This window comes from Muscardinus avellanarius (genome assembly GCF_963383645.1).
Source record: "Muscardinus avellanarius genome assembly, chromosome: X".
Classification (NCBI taxonomy): domain Eukaryota; kingdom Metazoa; phylum Chordata; class Mammalia; order Rodentia; family Gliridae; genus Muscardinus; species Muscardinus avellanarius.
In genome coordinates, this window is record NC_137792.1 from 102,723,786 (window position 1) to 102,745,599 (window position 21,814).

At 38.9% G+C, this 21,814-nt stretch overlaps 1 protein-coding gene across 1 annotated transcript in view; it reads left to right on the forward strand.

Moving 5' to 3' along the window:
• The window catches only part of TMLHE (trimethyllysine hydroxylase, epsilon), a gene marked incomplete at both ends in the record, with an annotated part of 42,370 nt that overhangs the window by 17,321 nt on the left and 3,235 nt on the right, over nucleotides 1–21,814 (forward strand). Inside the window, 2 exons of the mRNA XM_080719407.1 lie at nucleotides 1,028–1,147; nucleotides 10,524–10,760. Coding sequence (XP_080575533.1) covers nucleotides 1,028–1,147; nucleotides 10,524–10,760 — 357 coding nt within the window. The remainder of the gene's footprint in view (nucleotides 1–1,027; nucleotides 1,148–10,523; nucleotides 10,761–21,814) is intronic.

The window sequence follows — 21,814 nt, forward strand, 5'->3', positions numbered from 1 at the left end:
CAGAGATTGATCTTGATCTTATGTAGTATTAAATGTGAAATAAACCCACTTCATTATAATTAGTACTTCCCTTCTACTTAAGAAGATTCAGATGTAGTTCATTGTTCATAAGAGTATGCTGAGTCATTTGCCTTGTGCTAGTCGAGCACGATCCATAGAATTTGTGAGCCATTTGGTTTCAAACACAGTTTGAGCACTTTCAAGTAAAAGAAACTGTTCAAAAGCAATAAATTGAGAGGATATCAGAATTTTTATTTCAAAAAGTAAAACATCTCCATCTAGGACTTAGAGGATTCCGAGAATAACATTAGCTCTGAAAACTACAAAAATTAAAGTGAACCTTAATCAGATCTGAGCCTACTATCAAAATAATTATGAACTCAAAATTAATGATGCATACCTCAGGTAGAACTGCAACAACAGCAATTTAGGAAGTCTCACTAAATACCTGTAACATAAACTATCCTTTTCTCTTTTCCTTATGCCTCCATGTCCAAAAGATAAGTGAAGATCTACGTTAATCACTTCTATATCATATGAAGAATATGGAAACTCTTCAGTCACACTTGAACATGGGATTATCCAAGATATTAGAAAATTAACACTATTATTAAAAAATAAGAATATTAATAAAAGACAAGTTATAAAATTAACTTTAAAAATCACTTCTAGAAGCAGCTACATCATCTTTTTTCTATGAAAGGAAGGTAAGCACAGGGAATAACCTTGAATGTTAAGGCGATTGAAAGTAGGCATTATAAACAATGGGATGACTCCCTAAGCTTTCAGAATACACTATACATCTACAGTTTCCCCCTCAACTTCCTAGAATATTGATCAGTGACAGAATTGTCAAGACTAGTGTTGTATTTAACTTTCAGTTTCACCTATGGATGGAAGTTTGGAACCAAAAAAAAAAATCTATTGTTATTTGTGAGTTAAATAAATAACGTTTTGGAAACAGATTTGAAAGACAAAAAGAAAAATTTCAAATATCTAATGTATCTTCCTTTATTTCATTTGACAGAGAAACCATCTATGGAAGGATGTGGTACTTCACTTCAGATTTCTCCAGAGGTGACACTGCGTATACCAAACTTGCTCTGGATCGGCACACTGACACTACCTATTTTCAAGAGCCCTGTGGGTAGGTGGATTAGACTTTTATAGAGTATGGTCTTTATATGGGATGGTCTTTAGTAGTTTCTTAATCATTTTACATTATATTTGAAGCAACGTCATATTGGTTGCTATGTCTTTGTATGATTATTTCTTTGTCTTCACCTATAAACATGATCATTTTGAAATACTCTTGTCTTCTTTAAACTGACAGGAATAAAAATTTTGTGGTACCGGGAATTGAACCCAAAGGCATTCTACTCTTATACCTCCAGCTGTACCTCCAGCCTTATTTTATTTTTAAAACAGGGTCTCACTAAGTTGCTGAGAGCCTTGCTAAGTTGCTGAGGCTGGCTGTAAACAGGTGATCCTCCTGTCTCACCCTCTTAAGTACTGGGATTACAGACATGTGCCACTATGCCCGGTTAGGAATAAAATTTCAAGTGACACAAAATACAACTTATTACATAAATGGAGTCTTAATTTTGTTGAATTTACCTTTTTCTCAGAGTAATTAAAATTACAAAAAGAATAATCAGCTAGCCATTATTTGGGGATTTATATAGTTATGTTGCATTTAGTCATTATCATATTGCAAATGGATCAGTCCTGCAAACACTGTGGTTTTGAGTATGGTATTAAAAAGTTTGAACTAATATACAGGAAGTTTAGCTATTGAGACAAAAATGACATATGCCATACTAAACTTTCCTAACATTTGCTACGTATTAGAGTCATGTCTGTGGTTGTTATTTTGTAGTTGGTCTTGCTCCTGCATATAATGAACTTCAGACAGAGATAATACTAAAGTAGGTGAACATACCAATTTATAAAGATGAGAGGGTGATAATATGCAGTTAATTATGCTTACATTGATTTACTCTAATAGTTAGGAACTTTAGAATGTTTAGTTCAGGCAAGGAAGAACAAATCAGCTTTTAGAGATCCTGCTCAATGTTATCAATACATAGAGAGACCATCAGACCTGGATCCTCATTCTAAAAGATGATGAAGGAAGAGGAGATAGAATAAGAAGCAGATGGACAGGAGTTGAAATCCATATACTAACTAGCTATTCTTCCTATGGCCAACACCAGCAACTCTTGTGCATTTAATTTTGCCCTTTCTAGTCAATGGCAAAGATCAAGTAAATTAACACTACAGTAATAGTGGTTCAACCAGGCCTTGATTTGCATTCTAATCTGAATATGTATTATTAGCTTTGTGATCTTGGACAAGTAAGTAGACATTTCCAGATTCCATCCATAAAATGAGACTAGTAATAAAATCTACCCTTTAGTATTGATAAGTTGTTAAATTATATGATATTATTAAAATGTTTAGTATGTTGCCTAACATATATTAATTATTCAGTAAGTATTAGCTATTATCATTGCCATTTGAGTCACTGTCATCATCTTAATTGTTACATGCCTTGTATTTCTAAAGCTACCCTCACTCTGGATGTCATCCTTTCCATTGTGTTTGGGATTTCTTTTTCCTTCAACCTTTCCACATCTATTGATTTCTTCCTATCTCTCAGTTATTCAGATTTTTTTTTGTATTTGGAATTGAACCTGGGGGCATTTTACCTCTGATCTATACCCCAGCCCTATTTTATTTTTATTTGGAGATAAAATCTAAGTTGCTGAAGGTCTGGCTAAATTGCTGAGGGGCTGATCTCAGTCCTACTATCCTCTTATCTTAGCCTCTCAAGTACTGTGATTACAGGTGTGCATCACCACAGCCAGCGGCTTTGTTTATTTTAATTCTCTACCTTTGTGTAATTCCATAGACTATCTATAGCCATATCTTTCTCCTCCCTTTCATGGCTTAGATTTTTATTTTATTTATTTATTTATTTATTTATTTAGCGGGTCTGGGAATGGAATCCGGGAGCATTTGACCTCCGAGCTACACCCCCTGCCCTATTTTTTATTCTTTATTTTGAAACCAGGTCTCACTGAGTTGCAGAGGGCCTCACTAAGTAGCCGAGGCTGTCCGTGAACCGCAATCCTCTGGTCTCGGCCTCCTGAATGCTGGGATTACAAGCATGCACCACCACGCCCGGCATGGTTTAGATTTTTAAAGGAATTATCTACGTTCTGATATTTTTATTCTTACTCCCCATTCACTCCTCAAACCTACAGAATGATGTTTTTCTACCCCACCCCCAGTTGTAACTACTCTCCAAAATCTATGACAACTAACTTATTGTCATATACAATGTGTACCGTCATTTTATTTGTCCCGTAGTGTATACTATTAACCACTAATTCTCCTTAAATAACCCTTTTCTAGTTTTGCTCATATATATCTGACTTTTTTTGCCTCAGCTTCCTTTGCTGGCTTTTTTCCAGTGTCCATACCCTAAATATTATTGTTCTCCAAGGTTTTCTCTTGTCCCTCTTTTCTCAGTTGAAATGATCTCTTCAAATGAATTCTTTCTTGTTCTTGCCTTTAAATATCATGTCCAGACTACACAATCTACCTCACTTTTTTATTTTTTTGTGTTGGATCATTAAGAATTGAAGCCAGGGACATTCTACCTCTAAGCTACACCCCCCAGCCCTATTTTATTTTTATTTTGAAACAGGGTCTTGTTAGGTTGTTAATAGTATTACTAAGTTGCTGAGACTGGTTTTGGACCTGTGATTTTCTGTCTCAGCCTCCCAAGTATTGAGATGATAGGCATATATCACCACTCCCAACTTCTACCTTGCTTTTGAGTCAAACATGTTTAATTGGCTACTAAATAATATTCATGTAGAAATTTCACAGGGAAGCCGGACATGGTGGTGCATGCTTGTAATCCCCGTGCTTGGGAGGCTGAGACAAGAAGATCATGTGGGTTCGAAGGAAGCCTCAGCTGGCTTAAGAGACCCTGTTTCCAAATAAAATATAAAATAGGTCTGGGAGTGTAGCCCGGATGTAGAAAGCCCCTGGGTTCCATCCTCAGTACCACCAAAAAAAAAAAAAAGAAGAAGAAATTTCACAGGAAATTCAACATGTTCTAAATGGGCCTTCCTCATTTTAAATGTGTTTCTGTTATATTTTTCTTTATTATAATTTTTTTTTGCGGTACTGGGGATGGAACCCAGGGGCATTTTACTTCCGAGATACACCCCCAGTCCTATTTCTTTCGTCTTTTTTATTTTTTTTGAAACAGAGTTGCAAAGGGCCTCACTAAGTAGCTGAGGATGTCCATGAATGATGATCCTCCAGTCTCCACTTCCTGAATGCAGAGATTACAAGCATACTCCACCATGCCCAGCATAAAATTATTAAATTTTATAAATATCTTTCTTATGTTTATTTTTATTTTGTGACTTACTTTTCCTTGTTTTACATACTAGATTAAGTTACTATTGATTTTATTTCCTGTTATTAATTCAATAATTTTACTTTTGTTTATAGTCACTTAAGTATTTCCATAAAATCAGAAACAAGACATGGATGTCCCTTTTCCTGTTAAATACTTACATCTACATGATTCAACATGCGTCTAAACTGAACTTCAATCCTTCATACCTTATCATCATATTACACATTTGCCTATGTTCTCTTGGTAAATATTATCACCTTTAAAATTGCTCAAGTAACAAATCTGGAGTCATTCTAGTTTCTTGCTTGTCTTTCATCCTCCAAGTTATTTTCCAAGTTGTTTTGTCAGCTTGTTTCCCACCATCTATTTTTTACACGTACATCACCATAATTAGCTTTTTAAAATGATAATGTAAGCCTAGTGTGGTAGTGCAACTCTGTAATCCCAGTACTTGGGAGGCTGAGACTGAAGGATTGCAGGTTTCAGTACAGACTGAGCAAGTACTGAGATTCTCATTAACCTCATGGGACCTGTTTCAAAATAAATGTAAGCCGGGCATGGTGGTGCATGCTTGTAATCCCCGTGCTTGGGAGGCAGAGACAGGAGGATCGTGCAGGTTGGCAGCCAGCTGCACTGGCTTGAGAGACCCTGTTTCCAAATAAAAAAATATATAAAATAGATCTGGGAGTGTAGCCTGGAGGTAGAAAAGTTTCCAGGAACCTCAGTACCACCAAAAATAAATAAATAAATAAATAAATAAATAAATAAATAAATAAATGTAAAATAGGAAGCCGGTGTGGTGGCCCATGCTTGTAATCCCAGCATTTGGGAGGCTGAGACAGGAGGATCAGCTTGAGCTACTATTTAGTGAGGTCCTATGGAGCTCTGTGAGACCCTGCCACCAAAAAAAAAATAGGGCTGGGGGTGTAGCTCAGAGGTAGAATGTCCCTGGGTTCCAGCTTCACTACAGCAAAAAAAAAAGTAAAATAGAAATTGGGTTGGGGTTATAGCTCAGAGATAGAATGCCCTTGGGTTCAATCCCAAATACTCCCCCAAAATTATCAATATAACCATAGAATTTCACACTTTAAAATCACATTGTGATTTTATATTCTATGCCCACTGATTTTTTTAAAGGTGCAAAAACATATCAGAGAAAAGTCAAGCTATTCAACAAATGGTGCTGGGAAAATTGCATATCCATATGTAGAAGGAGAAAAGAACCCTATCACCCATCCTGCACAAAAGTTAACTCAAAATGGATCAAAAGCAGGGAACGGTGCCATACACCTATAATCTCAGTACTTAGGAGGCTGACAGGAATATTACAGTTTTTTTGGCCAGCCTCAGCAATTTAATTAGACTCCCAACAGCCTAGCAAAACTCTGTTCCAAAGTAAAATAGGGCAGGGAGTGTAGCTTAGAGGTAGAATGTGCATGGGTTCAATCCCCAGTAACAAAATAAATAAAATAAAAGACTAGGAAATATCCACTGTGTTGCTGTATACCTCTAATCTCACTACTTGAGAGGCTGAGGCAGGAAGATTATAGGTTCAAGGAAAGCTTGGGCAATGTCACAAGACTCTTAGCCACCTAGTGAGACCCTGTTTCAAATAAAAAACATAAAAAGATCTAGGGAGCTAGAATGTGCATGGTTTCAATCCCTAGTAAAACACACACACACACACACACACACACACACACACACACACACACATATACACACACACCTTGAAAAAAGCATCTCTTTCCTCTCAAAAATTTTTTATATAATACTCCACAAAAGTAGATTATTTCTTTGTATGGGTTTCATTATATCTTATATACAACTTTATTATATAATCTATCATATTTTATTGGTACAGGCTTCATCTCTTCTTGAAAGACCCTGAGCTTTTTTTTTTCTTTTTTGCTTCTGTGGGCCTATTTATATCATTGTTGCTGGAGCAGGTTGTTAGGTTGAAAATAGAGTTAGGGTTTTAGGAGGGAGGTAAAAACACCAACCAGGTGATCAGAGACCACTGATTCAGACCCAGTCCCTCTGGAGAGTCAGCTGGCCGTGGGGAAAGGGACTGATAAGTCACACATCTGGAGAGTTGCACATAGTCCTGATTGGCCGGCTGAGTCACGTGGTGGATCAGAGGCACCGATGTTTTATAGGCATGCCGATTCTCTTGCGTCATCTGTAGTATCACGATGCTTGGAGTCTCGAGGCACCTGGAGTTTCGCGATATCTCCGCTTCTGGCTTCCAGGGTTCTGCCTCCTGTTCCGCTGTGAGATCATGTGGGGGAGGGACCCAACTTATCATCCCGGCCTTTTGGTGATAATGGGTGAAGACCAAGTCTTAAGCTACTTACTGCTGTCAGGGGCGTTGTAAAGGGGTCCCCTTGGCCGGGAGAGGTTGGGTCCTCCAGAAGTGGGCAGGTGAGAGAATGGCTGCAAAAAGAGTTGGAGGTTACCCTGGACAGCTTGGTAATGTGCATTCGGGGAGACTTTAACAGACGAGGTGCTATTAAAAGAAAAGGCAAATTGTGAGAGTGGGTCCCAGGTTGGGCAGGAGCCCACCAGCTACTAACCCTTGCCTGGAAGGGAAGGAGCCTAGCAGCTGCTGGCCCTTGGAGTCCTTCAAGAAATGAGGTAGATTGTTACTGGATTTATTAATATAGAGTAGCATTTTTCCTGAGAAAGACACATGCCACTCTTTTCAGCAGTGAGTGGGTTTGGGTCAGTCTGGTCAAATGAAAACATGCTATTGGGTCAGGAGTATCAGTAACGGATTTTAAAGGGTTTAATACTTATGGTTGTGTGGCATCCGGAGAACACCGTACTATGTAAACAAGTGGACCTGCTAAAATAAAAACATCAAAGTGAATTATGCCAAGAAAAACGAAGCTTAGTGGGCCCCAACACTGTACAAGAGAATTTGTCATGAGGCTGTTGTAGCAGAGCCCTTTTTAGACTTGGCCTGGGCTTCTGGCAGAGCAATTTTGTCCTGTAAAAGAGGGCCTGTAGTGCGTGAGCAGGAGAGCTTGCTGTCAATCCCCTATACTGGGATTGGAAAAGGAAAATGTAGAATCTGAAAGGATGGAAGGACTGAGCAGGCAACCAAAAAGGAGACTGGCTTATCCGCTACCTGGAGAGTTACCCTGGGCTGGCAAGGAGGATGGAGGTTGAGTGATCCAGGAGCCATCAGTCTTTGGCCAGGCCGAGTAGGGCCAGCAGCAGGACCTGGTTTGGAAAGGTGGCCCCCTGTGTTGAGGCACCTGGGGCTCACTGCTTTTCCAAGGGTTCCAGTGGCCCTCCTGGCCACACACTGGGCACGGTCTGATTGGTGAGCGTGGCCTTGCCGCACTTGAGGCAGGCTCCTGGAGGTAGTCGTCGTTGCTGTCCTCTACCCCTAGGTGGCACTCCACAGGGCTAAGCCACCACTGGCAGCAGCAGGGCAGCTACCAGGGATCTCCCTTTTGATGAAGTTGGAGTGTACACTCCATCTCCGCCTGTTCCTCTCTGGAATTAAAAACTTTTAAATGCCATGTTAACCAAATCTCGGATAGGCGTTTGAGGACCATCCTCAGCCTTTCTTTTTTGAAAAGCCTCCTGAGTTGGTTCCTTAAGGGAGGAAGGCAGGGGGAACAGAGCAGATTAGAGTGGGAGGCTGTCCTGGGATAGGATGGTGACAGGGTGGTGAGGAGAGAACCTATAAATCAGTGTCCGCTGCCAGGCATAGTGGCACACACTTGTAACCCCCGCACTTGGGAGGGTGAGACAGGAGGATTGTGCAGTTTTGAAGCCAGCTTCAGCTACTTAGTGAGGCTCTCAGCAACTTAGTGAGACCCTGTTTCCAAATAAAGTATAAAATAGGTCTGGGAGTATAGCCCAGAGGTAGAAAGCCCCTGGGTTCCACCCTCAGTACCACTTAAAAAAAATCAGTGTCCGCAGAAAGCGGCACCTACAAGCCAGCTGGGTCAGATGCTGGCATCCACATGTCACCACAAGATGGTGACTGTGCCTGTGACTCAGCAAAATTGCATGCTGGCGCAGGCCAAGATGGTGGCTTCGTAACGTCACATGGTCACGACTGTGTAACGTCACAAGATGGCGACCAAGATGGCGACTGTGACATCAGCAGGCAGTGACTACACGCCATCACAAAATGGCAGCTGGAAGGAAAATGACAGCTGATGGGGGAGAGCATTTGGAGGGACAGAACGCAGGGGAAAAAAGCCTGGACATAAAGACTTCCGACCATTTGCCAGACTGCTTACAAAGTTGTTAACTGTTCTTGAACCACTGCAACCCATTACCCAACTCATATCAAGGCCAGACAGGTGCTCAGGGCATAAGTCCTCTGTTAGTTTAGAGGTTCAACTTTCCATAATTCGTTCGCGGGTGAAAATGAAGAACAGGAAACAGGCGTCCCCATTTTCCTGATCAATCGTTTGGAAACGGAGGTTAAGAGATCAGGAAAGATGTCTCCATCCCTTCTCAAAAACTGGAGGATAACCTGGTCATCCGGAGGGTGGTTCCAGTGGACCAGGGGACAGTGGGTCACCAAGCGCTTGGGTTTGGGGGTCCCAGTGGACTGGAAGACCCAAGTCCGGAATCTGCTAACCAAGGGAAGGAGAGGGAGCTTACTGGAGTGAAGTGTTGCCGGCCAGCGCTGGCTGTGGCAGAAGTACTGAGGAGCTGCGGGGGGCGCGGTGGAGCTGGGGCGCGTGGCGCCTGTGCCTGGTGTGGGTGGCACTGGCGGCTGACACAGGCAGAATCAAATGGTGGCGTGCAGGGGATATGGCTTGCCGGGCCTGCGGTGTGGAAACAAAATGGCTTCCAGGTGTGCAGCAGACACTGAGGCTGGGCCACGGGGCACACTGCCCAGCAAGCCTGGCTTTTGGGGGAAGGTGGAATGGAGCGGCGGCAGCGAGTGGAGCTACGCCTGCAAGTCAAGCCTGTCACCGGTGACTGTGGTGTACGCTGAGGCCAGGCTGTGCACCAGAGGTTCTGGCGGCGACCAGAGCCGAGCTGGAATGGTTGCTGTGGGAGATCCAAGCGGGGGCGGAGGTCCTGGCCCGCACAGGTTGAGCAGGTACCAGCGGCCACGGGGCGTGCACCCCCAACAAGCCTGGCTCAGGGCGGGTGCAACTGGAGGCCTGGTGGCCAGCAAAGCCTGCAGTGGCTGCACAGAGCCTGCAAGTGGTGGCGGGACTGGAGCCTGCATGCTGCGGTGGCGGTAGCAGCAGCGGCAGACAGAGCCGGCCCTGCAAGCCAAGCGCCAGTGCAGAACCTTGCAGTCAAGCTGCTGGCGGGCTGGAGAGTCTGGGGCTCAAAAAGAGAGTAAAAGCCGGGCGTGGTGGCGCACGCTTGTAATCCCTGTGCTTGGGACGTGGAGACTGGAGGATCGCGCAGGTTCGAAGCCAGCCGCTAAGGCTTAAGAGACCCTGTTTCCAAATAAAATGTATAAAAATACGTCTGGGAGTGTAGCCCAGAGGTAGAAGGGTTTCCAGGAACCCCAGTACAACCAAAAAAAAAAAAAAGAAAGAAAGAAAGAAAGAAAGAAAGAAAGAAAGAAAGAAAGAAAAGGGGAGGGGATAAAAAGGGAGGGGGTACCCAAAAATCCTCCTGGGGTCAGCACCAGAATGTTAGGTTGAAAATCGAGTTAGGGGTTTTAGGAGGGAGGTAAAAACACTAACCAGGTGATCAGAGACCACTGATTCAGACCTGGCCGCTCCGGAGAGTCAGCTGGCTGTTCGGGAAGGATGGGCCACTCGTCTGGAGAGTTGCGCATAGTCCTGATTGGCCGGCTGAGTCACCCCCGAGCTTCTTAAAAACAGAGACTATATCTTATTTATTACTATATTCCCAGATCCTAGCATATATAGGCTTCAATACTATGTGTGTATATATATATATATATATTATATTTAAATGAAACCTGTAGTATAATTAATATTTCATTTGTTTCTTCATGAAAAGAAAATGACACAGTAGTTTCAGTAATCATTTTTTCCATAATATTCAAGAATTTCATGTGTTCCCTTTTATCCACTGAGCAGAAGAATTGACTTTTTTTTCCCTTCTTTAGCATTCAAGTGTTTCATTGTCTTAAGCATGAAGGAACAGGTGGCAGGACACTGTTAGTTGATGGATTCTATGCAGCAGAACAGGTACTTCAAAAATCACCTGAAGAATTTGAACTCCTCAGCAAAGTGCCATTGAAGCATGAGTATATTGAAAATGTTGGAGAATGTCACAACCACATGATTGGAGTTGGGCCAGTCTTAAATATATATCCATGGAATAAAGAGCTCTATTTGATCAGGTGAGTGCCAAAAAACTATCCTCCAGTGTAATGTATTTATGAAATATCAATCTTCTGTCCAGGCATGGTGGCGCACGCTTGTAATCCCCACGCTTCAGAGGCGGAGACAGGAGGATCGCGCAGGTTTGAAGCCAGCCTCGCTGGCTTAAGAGATCCTGTTTCCAAATAAAAATATAAAAAATAGATCTGGGAGTGTTACCCGGAGGTAGAAGGGTTTCCAGGAACCCCAGTACCACCAAAAAAAAAAAAAAAAAATCAATCTTCTAATGTGATAACTCCTAAGTTTCTTTTGTCTGCCACATTTTTATTTTTCTATTTTATAGCTTTTTATTATAGAAAAATTTACATTCTTATTCTAATTTCCATGAAATATTAAATAGGCCAACAGTCAAGGAATACTACTCTTTGAAATGGACAGACATTGGAGATAGTATTTTAAAAATAAAGCCAGAATGAGTTGGCCATGGCAGTGCACATTTATAATCCCAGCATTCAGGAGGCTGAGACAGGAGGATCATGGTTTGTGGACAGCCTCAGCTACTTAGGCCCTTTACAACTCAGAGAGATATTGTTTCAAAATAAGAAATAAAAATTAGGGCTGGGGGCATAGCTCGGAGGTAGAATGCCCCTTGATTCCATCCTCAGTACTGCAAAAAAAAAAAAAAATGAAGCCAGAAAAGTTGGAGCATGCCTGTTATCCCAGTACTTTAGACTAACACAGGAGGATCACAGGTTAGAGGCCAGCCTTAGCAACTTAAGGAAACCCTGTTTTAAATAAAAAAAGGGCCACAGGGCGTGGTGGCGCACATTCGCTTGGGAGGTGGAGACAGGAGGTAGAAGAGTTTTCCAGGAACCCCAGTACCACCAAAAAAAGAAAAAAGAAAAAAATTTAAAAAAATTTAAAAAGGGTCATGGTTGTAGGTCAGAGGTAGAATGCCTCTGGATTAAATTTCCATTATTGCACAATAATGAAAACATTAATTAAAATTAAAAAACAGTTAATAAATTTTCCTCAGTAACCACATAGGTATTGTACCCTGAGCCATGATAACTTTTATATCTCTAACCCAGATTTATACAAAATTCCTGATGTATATTCAATTGTTTCCTGGATCCCACCACTTAGACACCTTGTTGAATCATAAAACATATCATATTCAAAATTGAATTCATCATCTCTATTCATTCTAAGTCTGCCCCTTATTTCTCCACATTTTTTTGAAGATTTAAAAAAAGTTTATTAAAAGATAGAAATACAGAAAATAGAAATACAGCCCCATGCCAAAATGGCATGAGGGGGTGACTCAAAATGAGTACACCCATTTCTCCACATTTTATTGGTGACTAATCATGTGGAGCACCTTTCCATGTACTTATTGGCCATTCATACAACTTCTTTTTTCTACTGAATTTATCTTATTTTTAATTGACAAAATTGTATATATTGATAACATACAATGTGTTTTGAAATATTTATACATTGTGCAACAGCTAAATTGAGCTGAATAGAAGATGCATTACCGCTATACCTACCATTGTTCTCCAGTATTAGTAATCCACTGCATATGTATGCCACATTTTCTTTATCCATTCACCATTCATGGCATCTAGGTTGATTCTATATCTTAGCCATTGTGAATAATCTAGCAATAAACAATAACATACAGGTACTTCTTTGGATACCTAACCAGAAGAGAAATAGCTAGATCATAATAAGCTAGATCTATTTTTAATTTTTATAGGAACCTCCATACTGTTCTATATAATTGCTATATTGATTTATACCAGTTGACAATGTATAAGAACTCCTTTTTCTCCCTATCATCACCAGAAATTATTATTTTCTATCTTTTTGATAATAGCTGTCTCAATAAAGCAAGATGCTATATTTCTTTTTTTTAACGCCATTTTTACAGCCCAGGGGATTTATTTATTGTTTGTACACCTATTATGCCATGAATTCATAGGGAATAGGTTCCAGCAGCTCAGGCTCCTTTCCATTGGTTCTCACAAAGTGTGCTTCTCTGGGTGGAGCAGGCTGGCGCTTCAGCTGAACCCACGTGCCTTTCTCTTTGGCTTCCTTCTTCTTCTGATCATTTTCTTTCACCCACTTCAGGAAGCTGTCTCGACTCTTAGAGTGCTTAATATGCTCAATACGCATGTTAATTCTCTTAGCAAGAATCTTGCCCTTGACGTGCTTGTTTACCACAGTGCCAACAGCATGCTGGGTAACATTATAGACTCTTCCAGTTTTGCCATGGTAACATTTGTGAGGCATTCCTTTTTGAACAGTACCCATTCCCTTAATGTCTACTATATCACCCTTCTTGTAGATTCGCATGTATGTGGCCAGAGGAAGGTTGATATATTTCAATGTGGTTTTCATTTTCACTTTCCTGATAATTAGTAACATTAAACATTTTTCATATATCTATTGGCCATTTATATGTTCTTTTCAGGAACATCTATTTAGATCTATTGCCGATTATTTAATCAGTTATTTGCTTTTTGCAGTTGAGTTGCTTTAGTTATTTATATATTGTAGATATTAACCCATTGTCAGACATACACTTTGCAAAAATTTTGTCTCATTCTGTAGGTTGTCTCTTCACTCTGATGATTATTTCCTGTGCTATCTAAGCTTATCTGTTATGAGACATTTTATTATTATTTAGTCCAAATACACATTTTTGGTCTATTTGGGTTTTCTATTTCTTCATGATAAATTTTTAATAAGGTGTATGTATCCAGGAGTTAATCAGTTTGTTCTAGATTATCAAATTTTGACATGTAGTTGTTTTCATAATCTTTAATGATCCTTTGTATTTTTTGTGATGTCAGTTATAATGTTTCCTATTTTATCTCTAACTTTATTTCAATTTTCTCTTTTGTCCTAGTCAGTGTAAATAAAGGTTAGTCAATTTTATTTACCTTTCTTAAAGAACCAGCTCTTCATTTTGTCGATCTATTGTATTATTGTGTTGATCTCTATTTCGTGTATTCCTGCTCTGATATTTGTTATTTCTGTCCTTTTACTAATTTTGGGTTTGTTCTATTTCTGTTTTCCTAGTTCTTTGAGGTATATTGATAGGTTATATATTATAAGGTCTTTCTGCTCTTTTGATATAGGTATTGATTGCTATAAACTTTTAGTAATGCTTTTGTCATATCCTATAGATTTTGGTATTTGTGTTTCTATTTTCATATCTTTCAAAATTATTTAAATTTTCTTCTTTTTATTTGTTTATTTTTTGTGGTACTGGAGATGGAACCCAGCATTCTACCTTTGAGCTACACCCTCATCCCTATTTTTATTCTTTATTTTGAAACAGGGTCTCACTGAGTTACAAAGGGCCTAAGTAGCTGAAGCTGTCCATGAACTGCAATCCTCTTGTCTCAGCCTCCCAAATGCTGGGATTACAAGCATGGGCCACCATGCCCAGCTTAATTTTCTTCTTTTTCAAATGTACTTTTATTGGTACACTGTAATTATACATCACAGTGAGGTTTGACATGATACAAATATACATGCACACAGCATTTGATGTTATTCTTTCCAATCCTACCCCACTCCCCACCCTTCCCCAGGCATATTAGTGGGATTGCTAGTGTGATAACTTTATAGATGGACATAGCACTATTTGAATTGTTTCCTTCTTCAAATCTACTTTCCCCTCCCCAACTCCCTCCCATAATCCCTTTCCACTGTTCTTTTGGTCTCTATCTACATATATCTGAAGTCTCTTGTTAAAATTGTTTATTGGTGCATTGTAATCATACATCTTAATGGGGTACAAGATGGTAGAGACATACACATCACTCATTTAGTCCTTACCCAGTTCCCTCCCCCTTCCCTTCTTCTCATGTTCTGCTTAGTGATTGACTTTAATATGTTTATAAATGTACATTAGGGAATTTCCCTCTTTTCCCCACCCATCCCCCTCAGGTCGCCCTATTTGCTCATCTATAGTTTGTCTTTTTTCTAGAGTTCCTTCTGTGATTAATTTTCTCCCTAGCGTTTTCATATTAGGGAGAGCATCCAATTTCTTACTTTTTGTGACTGACCAATCTTACTTAGCATAATGTTCTCCAATTCCATCCTTTTCCCTGTAAATGACATACATTTGTTCTTTATGGCTGAGTAAAATTCCATTGTGTACATATCCCATAGTTTTGTAAGCAATTCATCTGTTGATGGACATCTTGGCTGGTTCCATAGTTTGGCAATGGTGAGTTATGCAACTATGAACATAGACACATATGCATTAGTTTGATAGTTTGGCTTCCTTTCTTTTGGGTAGATACCCAGAAGTAGTATTGATGGGTCATTTGGTTAGTTCCTTTCCATTCTTTTGAGGATACTCTGTATTGTTTTCCAAAGTGGCTGTGCTAATTTGCAATCCCACCAACAATGTATTAGAGTTCCCACTTCTCCGCATCCTCGCCAGCATTTGTTGTTGTTTGTGTTTTGAGTAATTGACATTCTAGTTGGAGTTAGGTGAAATTTCAGGGTAATTTTGATTTGCATCTCCTTGATTGCTAATGATTTTAAGTATTCGTTCATAAATTTATTGGCCGTTTGAATTTTTTCTTTTGTAAAGTGTCTTTAGTTCACTTGCTCATTTTTAATTGGATTATTTGTTTTCTTACTTTTCTTCCATTCTGTTGACTTTCTGTTGAGATTCTTGATAGTTTCCTTTGGTGAACAGAACCTCTTCAGTTTAATGCAGTCCCATGTATTGATCCACTTTTTAGTTTCTTGTGCCTTTGGGGTCTTATTGAAAAAGTTTTCATCTGTTCCTGTGTGTTGCAGTGTTGGACCTATGCCCTCTTCAAGGAACTTCAAGGTCTCTGGTCTAATTTCCAAGTCTTTGATCCATCTTGAATTGACTCTTGTGCAGGGTGAGAAGGTTGGATTTATGTCCATTTTTCTGCATATGGTTAACTAGTTTTGCCAACACCATTTGTTGAATAGGTTATCTTTTTTCTAGTGTATGTTTTTGGCCCCTTTGTCAAAAATCAATTGGCTGTAAGTGTGAATTTTTTGAAGTCCTTTTTGTTTCCTATTTTCTCCCTAGCTCCCACATATGAGAGAAAACATATGACCTGTAACTTCCTGAGACTATCTGATCTGACTTAACATGACATTCATAACTCATTTTCCTGAAAATAATATAATGATATAATTTTGTTCCTCTTTATGTAGAGTCAAATCTCATTGTGTGTATATACCACAATTTCTTTATCCATTCATCGGTTGACAGACACCTAGGTTGATTCCATAATTTGGATATTGTGATTTATGCTGCTATACATATGGATCTGCATGTATAATCATAATATTCAGACTTTAATTCTTTTGGAAAGAAACCAGGGAGTGGTAATGGTTGGGTCATATGGTAGTTTCTAGTCATTTGAGGAACCTCCATACTGATATCCATGGTATTGTACTAATTTATACTCCCATCAACAGTGTAAATGAGTTTCTATTTCCCCACATCATAACTAATATCAAGAATAAACAAACAACTTTAAAACAACCTTAAAAAATGTAACCCAATAAAAAATGGGCAATTGAACTGAATATATACTTCTCAAAGAGGAATAAGAATATCCAATAAATATATGAAAAAATGTTAAACATCATTAACAATCAGGGAAGTGCAAATTAAATTTTCTTCTTAATTTCTTCATTAATCCTTTATTTTTCAGAATTAAATTGTTTAAATAATTTTTATGTGTTTATATAGTTTCTAAAGTCTTTATTTTCATTTGTAATTTTGTTGCATTGTGATCAGAAAAGATGCTTAATAGGATTTCAGTTTTTAAAAAATTTGTTGAGATTTGTTTGTTGGTCTATCTTCTGATCTATCCTGGAGAACATGGCGATGAGAAAAATATGTATACTGCAGTTGTTGAATGGTCTGTAGATTCCTTTTGTGTCAATTTGGTCTCAGGAGCTATTTAAATTTAATGTTTATTGTTGACTTTTGGTCTGGAAGTTATAACCATTACTAATATTGGAGTATTGAAGTCTTCAACATTTAATGTATTGCAGTCTAACTCTTCCTTATATCTATTAATTCTTGCTTTCTTGCTGTATATATTAGAGTGCTCCAATATTAAGTACATATATATATATATATATATATATATATATATTTAGAATTTTTATTTCCTTTTGATTAATTAACTCCTTTACCATCATATAATGACCTTTCTTGTCTCTTTTTACTGCTTTTGATTATTTAGGATATGTTTTATCTGATATTAGTACGACTATTTGTGCTCTTTTTTGATTTTCTTGTGCATGGAATATCTTACTACAGCCTTTCAAATTTAGTCTATATAATTCCTTAGAAGTGAAATGAATTTTTTGTAAGCATCTTATAGTTCACTCTTGCTTTTTTATCCATTTAGTCTATCTTTTAACTGGAGAATTTGATCCATTTTTATTTTAGGTAATTAACAACCTCTTTATCCTTAATTTTTTTTTTTTTTTGGTGGTACTGGGTTCCTGGAAGCCATTCTACCTCCGGGCTACACTCACAGACCTTATTTTATATTTTTATTTGGAAACAGGGTCTCTTAAGCCAAACCTACGCAATCCTCCTGTCTCCGTCTCCCAAGCGCAGGGATTACAAGCATGCGCCACCACGCCCGGTTATCCTTAACTTTTGAGATCTTGATTATAATTTGTCTTGAGTTAGACTTAGTTAAGCGGTAGCTGACTGGCAGTCTTTCATTTCTTATACTTGGATGTTTTTATCCTTCTATAGATTTGGGCGTTTTTCTGTTATTATCTATTTGAGTAATCATTCTACCAATTTGAACATTGCCAAGTCCTTCTTGAACCTCAATAACTTGACTATTTACTCTTTTAATGCCATCCCAGTGTCCCCATAAGCTCTGTTCATTCCTTTGTTCTTTCATTTCTTTTTTTTTAATTTCATCTATCTTTTAATCACTTTACATGTAATCTTTGAATTCAATACATAACACTTTGCTTTCTAAAATCAATGTAAGAGATTAGAATAGGCTTCCCCAAAATACACTTCTGTTATTTGAATTTTTGAATTTTTTTTATTGGTGCACTGTATTCATACATCTTCCTCCAACTGGGTATTTCCAAATAGCCTATTTTTAGGTTCATTAATTCTTTCTTTTTTAGATCTATTTTGCTATTGATGTCATCTATCACATTTTAATTTCACCCAATATACTTTTCAGTCTAAGGATTTCTTTTGAAGTTTTTTTAAATTACTTTAATCTCTCTGTTAAGTTTCTCTGACATATCTCTGCATTGTCTTGACATTCACTGAGTTTCCTTAGAAACAGCTATTTGAATTTTTATTTAAGAGTTTGCAGTTTTCAGTTCCTGGTACCTTATTTCGTTTTAGGAGTGAGGTGATGATTCTATGAATTTTTTTATGATTCTTGATATATGATATCATCTATATATTGAAGTAATTTTGAATAGGTAGTTATTACAGTCTTTGTGAATGCCTGTCCTTCCAAAAATTCTGAGCAATGTGCATATTTCCTCTGAGTTTGTGGAAACTTGCACTATTTTGCTAGACAGCATTCTAAATGCAGCTTTGCCGTGAGTTCACTGTTGGTGTGTTGTCACTGTTTCAGTAGTATAGGTTATCCCAAGCCCAAGTTTGTCACAAGGCCATGGTTTTTCCATTATGAACTTGGGAGAGTGCCTAAAAAATAGCCTGAATCTACCAGCTTCCACTTGTAGTCACAGTAAGCCCAGATGCCTCATCTACACTTACTGGACAGTGTTCAGGATTCATGGGCTTCTCCTTGCTTTTGGACTTCACTGTGAAGTGAAAAGAAACAGAATCCTATGTCAAAACTTGGCATCTAGTTCGGCATAGCAGTGCATGCCTCTGTAATCCCAGTTCTTGGGAGGCTGAGACACAATTAGCAGATTCAAGGACAGCCTCAGCGATGTAGTGAGAATCTCAGCAACCTAGTGAAATGCTGTTTCAAAACAAATAATAAGCACTGGGGTATAGCTCAGAGGTAGAACTCCCCTAGATTCTTCCTTTCAGCAGACAATTTACACTCTTTATCTTGTGCTGCCTGGGGTTGGGGGAAGAATAGGTACGCAGTCCTGCAGCCATGAACACTACAATGCTGGGTCACGCCTGGAGCTCACAGCCTACAGAGACCAGCCCAACACTGGGTAAAACCAAAACCCACTCTGCCGTGGGCTTATCACTGCTGTGTTCCAAGACCATTGCAACTAGCCACAGGTGATGCTTGCCAGAATGGTCTGATCAATAGGCTGTGTATTTCCTGACACCAAGGTGGGTCCAGAGACTCTCTTTTCAAATGTGTCCTGGAAGTAGAGGTTGTTAGGGCATTCCCAATGTCAGGTTTCATCAGCCTGGTACTGAGTTCTCAGACACAGTCGCATGCTCACTTTCTTCCCTTATCCCCCCATAGGAAGGGTTTTGCTTCTCACTCTGCTGCCCACTTAAACATGAGTTTGTCCAGCGGAGACACAGGTCTCCATCTGAGGCAGTGCCAGGCTGGTCTAAACATTCATCTGCAAGCTCCAGCCTGTGTGTAAGGACTTTTTTTTCTTCCTGGTGCTGGATCTCTCCATGGTGGGCCAGGTCTTGTGCTAACTTTTCTATCCTTCTCCCTAGCAGGTGTGGTCTTGTTTCCATTCCTGCTGCATAAGGTTGGAAGAAGAGGAGTGAGGGCAATCTCTTGGCTTCCTGGCTGAAGAAATTGCAACAGTTCAATTTGTTGAGGAATAGCCTGGGGTTAGGAATCATGGGGTTCTGCCAGGTATTTGGTTTCACTGTGGCAAGCCTGGAACTGGGTTTCCAGTCTAAAGCTTGTACTTAAATCCCTTTCCTCCTCCAAGTGAAGGCTTCTTTCCCCATGCTGCTAAGAATTTGGGGAAGAGCCGGGCATGGTGGCACATGCTTGTAATCCCAGAATATGAGAGGTAGAGACTGAAAGATCGCAGTTCACAGACAGTCTCAGCTACCTAGTGAGGCCCTTCCCAACTCAGTGAGACCCTGTTTCAAAAAAAATTAAAAGAGACTGAAAAATAGGACTGGGGGTGTAACTCAGGTAGAATGCCCATGGGTTCCATCCCCAGTACCGCAAAATAAACAAACAAACAAACAAACAAACAAAAATGGGGAAGAGTGATGTGGACAATTATTTCCTTCTTTCTTTCTTTCTCCTTCCTTCCTTGCTTCCTTCCTTCCTTCATGCCATCCTTTTCTTACTAAAACCTGGCATGACGGTGCCTCAACTGGCTTCCTTAGCTCTTGCAAATGTATTGTGGTGTATGAATAACAACTGGAATGGGCTTCTGGTTTGCCATGTCAAGAGCGCTTTAAACAGGTTATCACCAAGAAAAGGCTGAAAGGTTACATACATAGGGACCAAGTTCTGGCCTAGAAGCTGAAGTTGATTTAACCAGATATCTTCACATCCACCCTAAAGAGCCCTCGTCAGGGCCAGAAAGAGTAGAAAAAACATTTTCTCTTTCAGTGTCCCTCAGTACCCTCTTCGGAGAAAGCTTGACATTGTGCTTATTATAAAGGAGAAATGCTTAAAGAGATTCATGGGGGTGGTACTAGGTCTTGAAAACATACTTGTGCGCTATACCTCTAGCCCTTTGAATCGAGGTCTCACAAAGTTGTGGAGGGCCTCACTAAGTTGAAATTACTGAGGCTGGCCTTTGAACCTGCAGTCTCCTGTCTCAGCCTTCCAAGTACTGGGATTACAAGTGTACACCACCATGCCTGGTTTATATTCTCCTTAAATAGTAATGATAATATGATTACAATGTCCACTACCCTTTGCTTACATCATAATACTGAAATTCTAAGGATGGAGTTTCCTTCTAGGGAAAGTTTTGGATATTAAATTCAATGTTTTTCATATATAGAGAGGTAGTAAAATTTTCCGTTTTACTTTAGTTAGTGGTTCATTCAAGAGACTTTTACATGTTATTTAAGTTGTCAAATTTGTAGTCATAAAGTGGTCCATAACATTTTCTTATGATTTTCAGGTCTGTACAGTAGATTCTATAGTAATATCAGATTTTTTTGGTACTTGGGATTGAACTCAGAGACATTCTACCTCTGAGCTACACCCCAGCACTATTTTATTTTTGTATTTTGAAACAGGTTCTCTCTAATTTCCTGAGGCTGGCCTTGTACCTGCAATGCTCCTGACCTAATCTCCAAAGTACTGGGATTACAGATGTGCACCATCATGCCTAGCTTCAGATTTTTTATATTTGTATCTACTCTCTTTTTTTCTATTCAGTATAGCTAAAAGTTTATCCGTTTTCTGGTTATGTAAAAGATCCATTTTTATGCTCAGATTCATCAAGTACATTTTCCTTTCAATTTGAAAAAAAATCTTTGTCAACTAGAATGGGGATAGGTTTGGTAAACCTTCCTAGTTTTTCTTATGAGATAAGTTTCTGATTCATTTGATTTCCCTTATTTCCAGGTTTTTCTTGCTTTATATTAAAGCAAAACAAAAGGAAAAAACTTACACAATAATATGATGACATTACTTTTTGCAAAGGCCCATAAATATCCTTATTCCAATAAAAAAAAGAGTACTGCATGATCATTTTGCTAGTAGTAGACTCTACTGGCTACTTCCTGTTGTTGGCCTTAGAAAACAACATCATCAAATATAAAAAGTCAATACTGGATGCCATGTAGCCTTGGGCAAATCACAGGGCTTTCTCTTTATTTTTCTTATCTATAAAGTAAGATAATTATAGTTGTATTAGTTACATTATAGGATTATAAGATAAAGAGACTATAATATACAATAGACAAAAGCATTTGTAAACTGTAAATCTTTATTTGAAGTCAAAAGGTTATAGTTGTAATATGTAAAATAAATTGACCATACACAGGAGTTTGATGATTTTTCTATTCTATTTTGTGGTATAAACAATGAGTAAAAGTATTAAGAAATTATTTTTAAAACTATCTGCTACTTATATAATTTATGGCAAGTTAAATACAAGTTTCAGTTGCCTAACA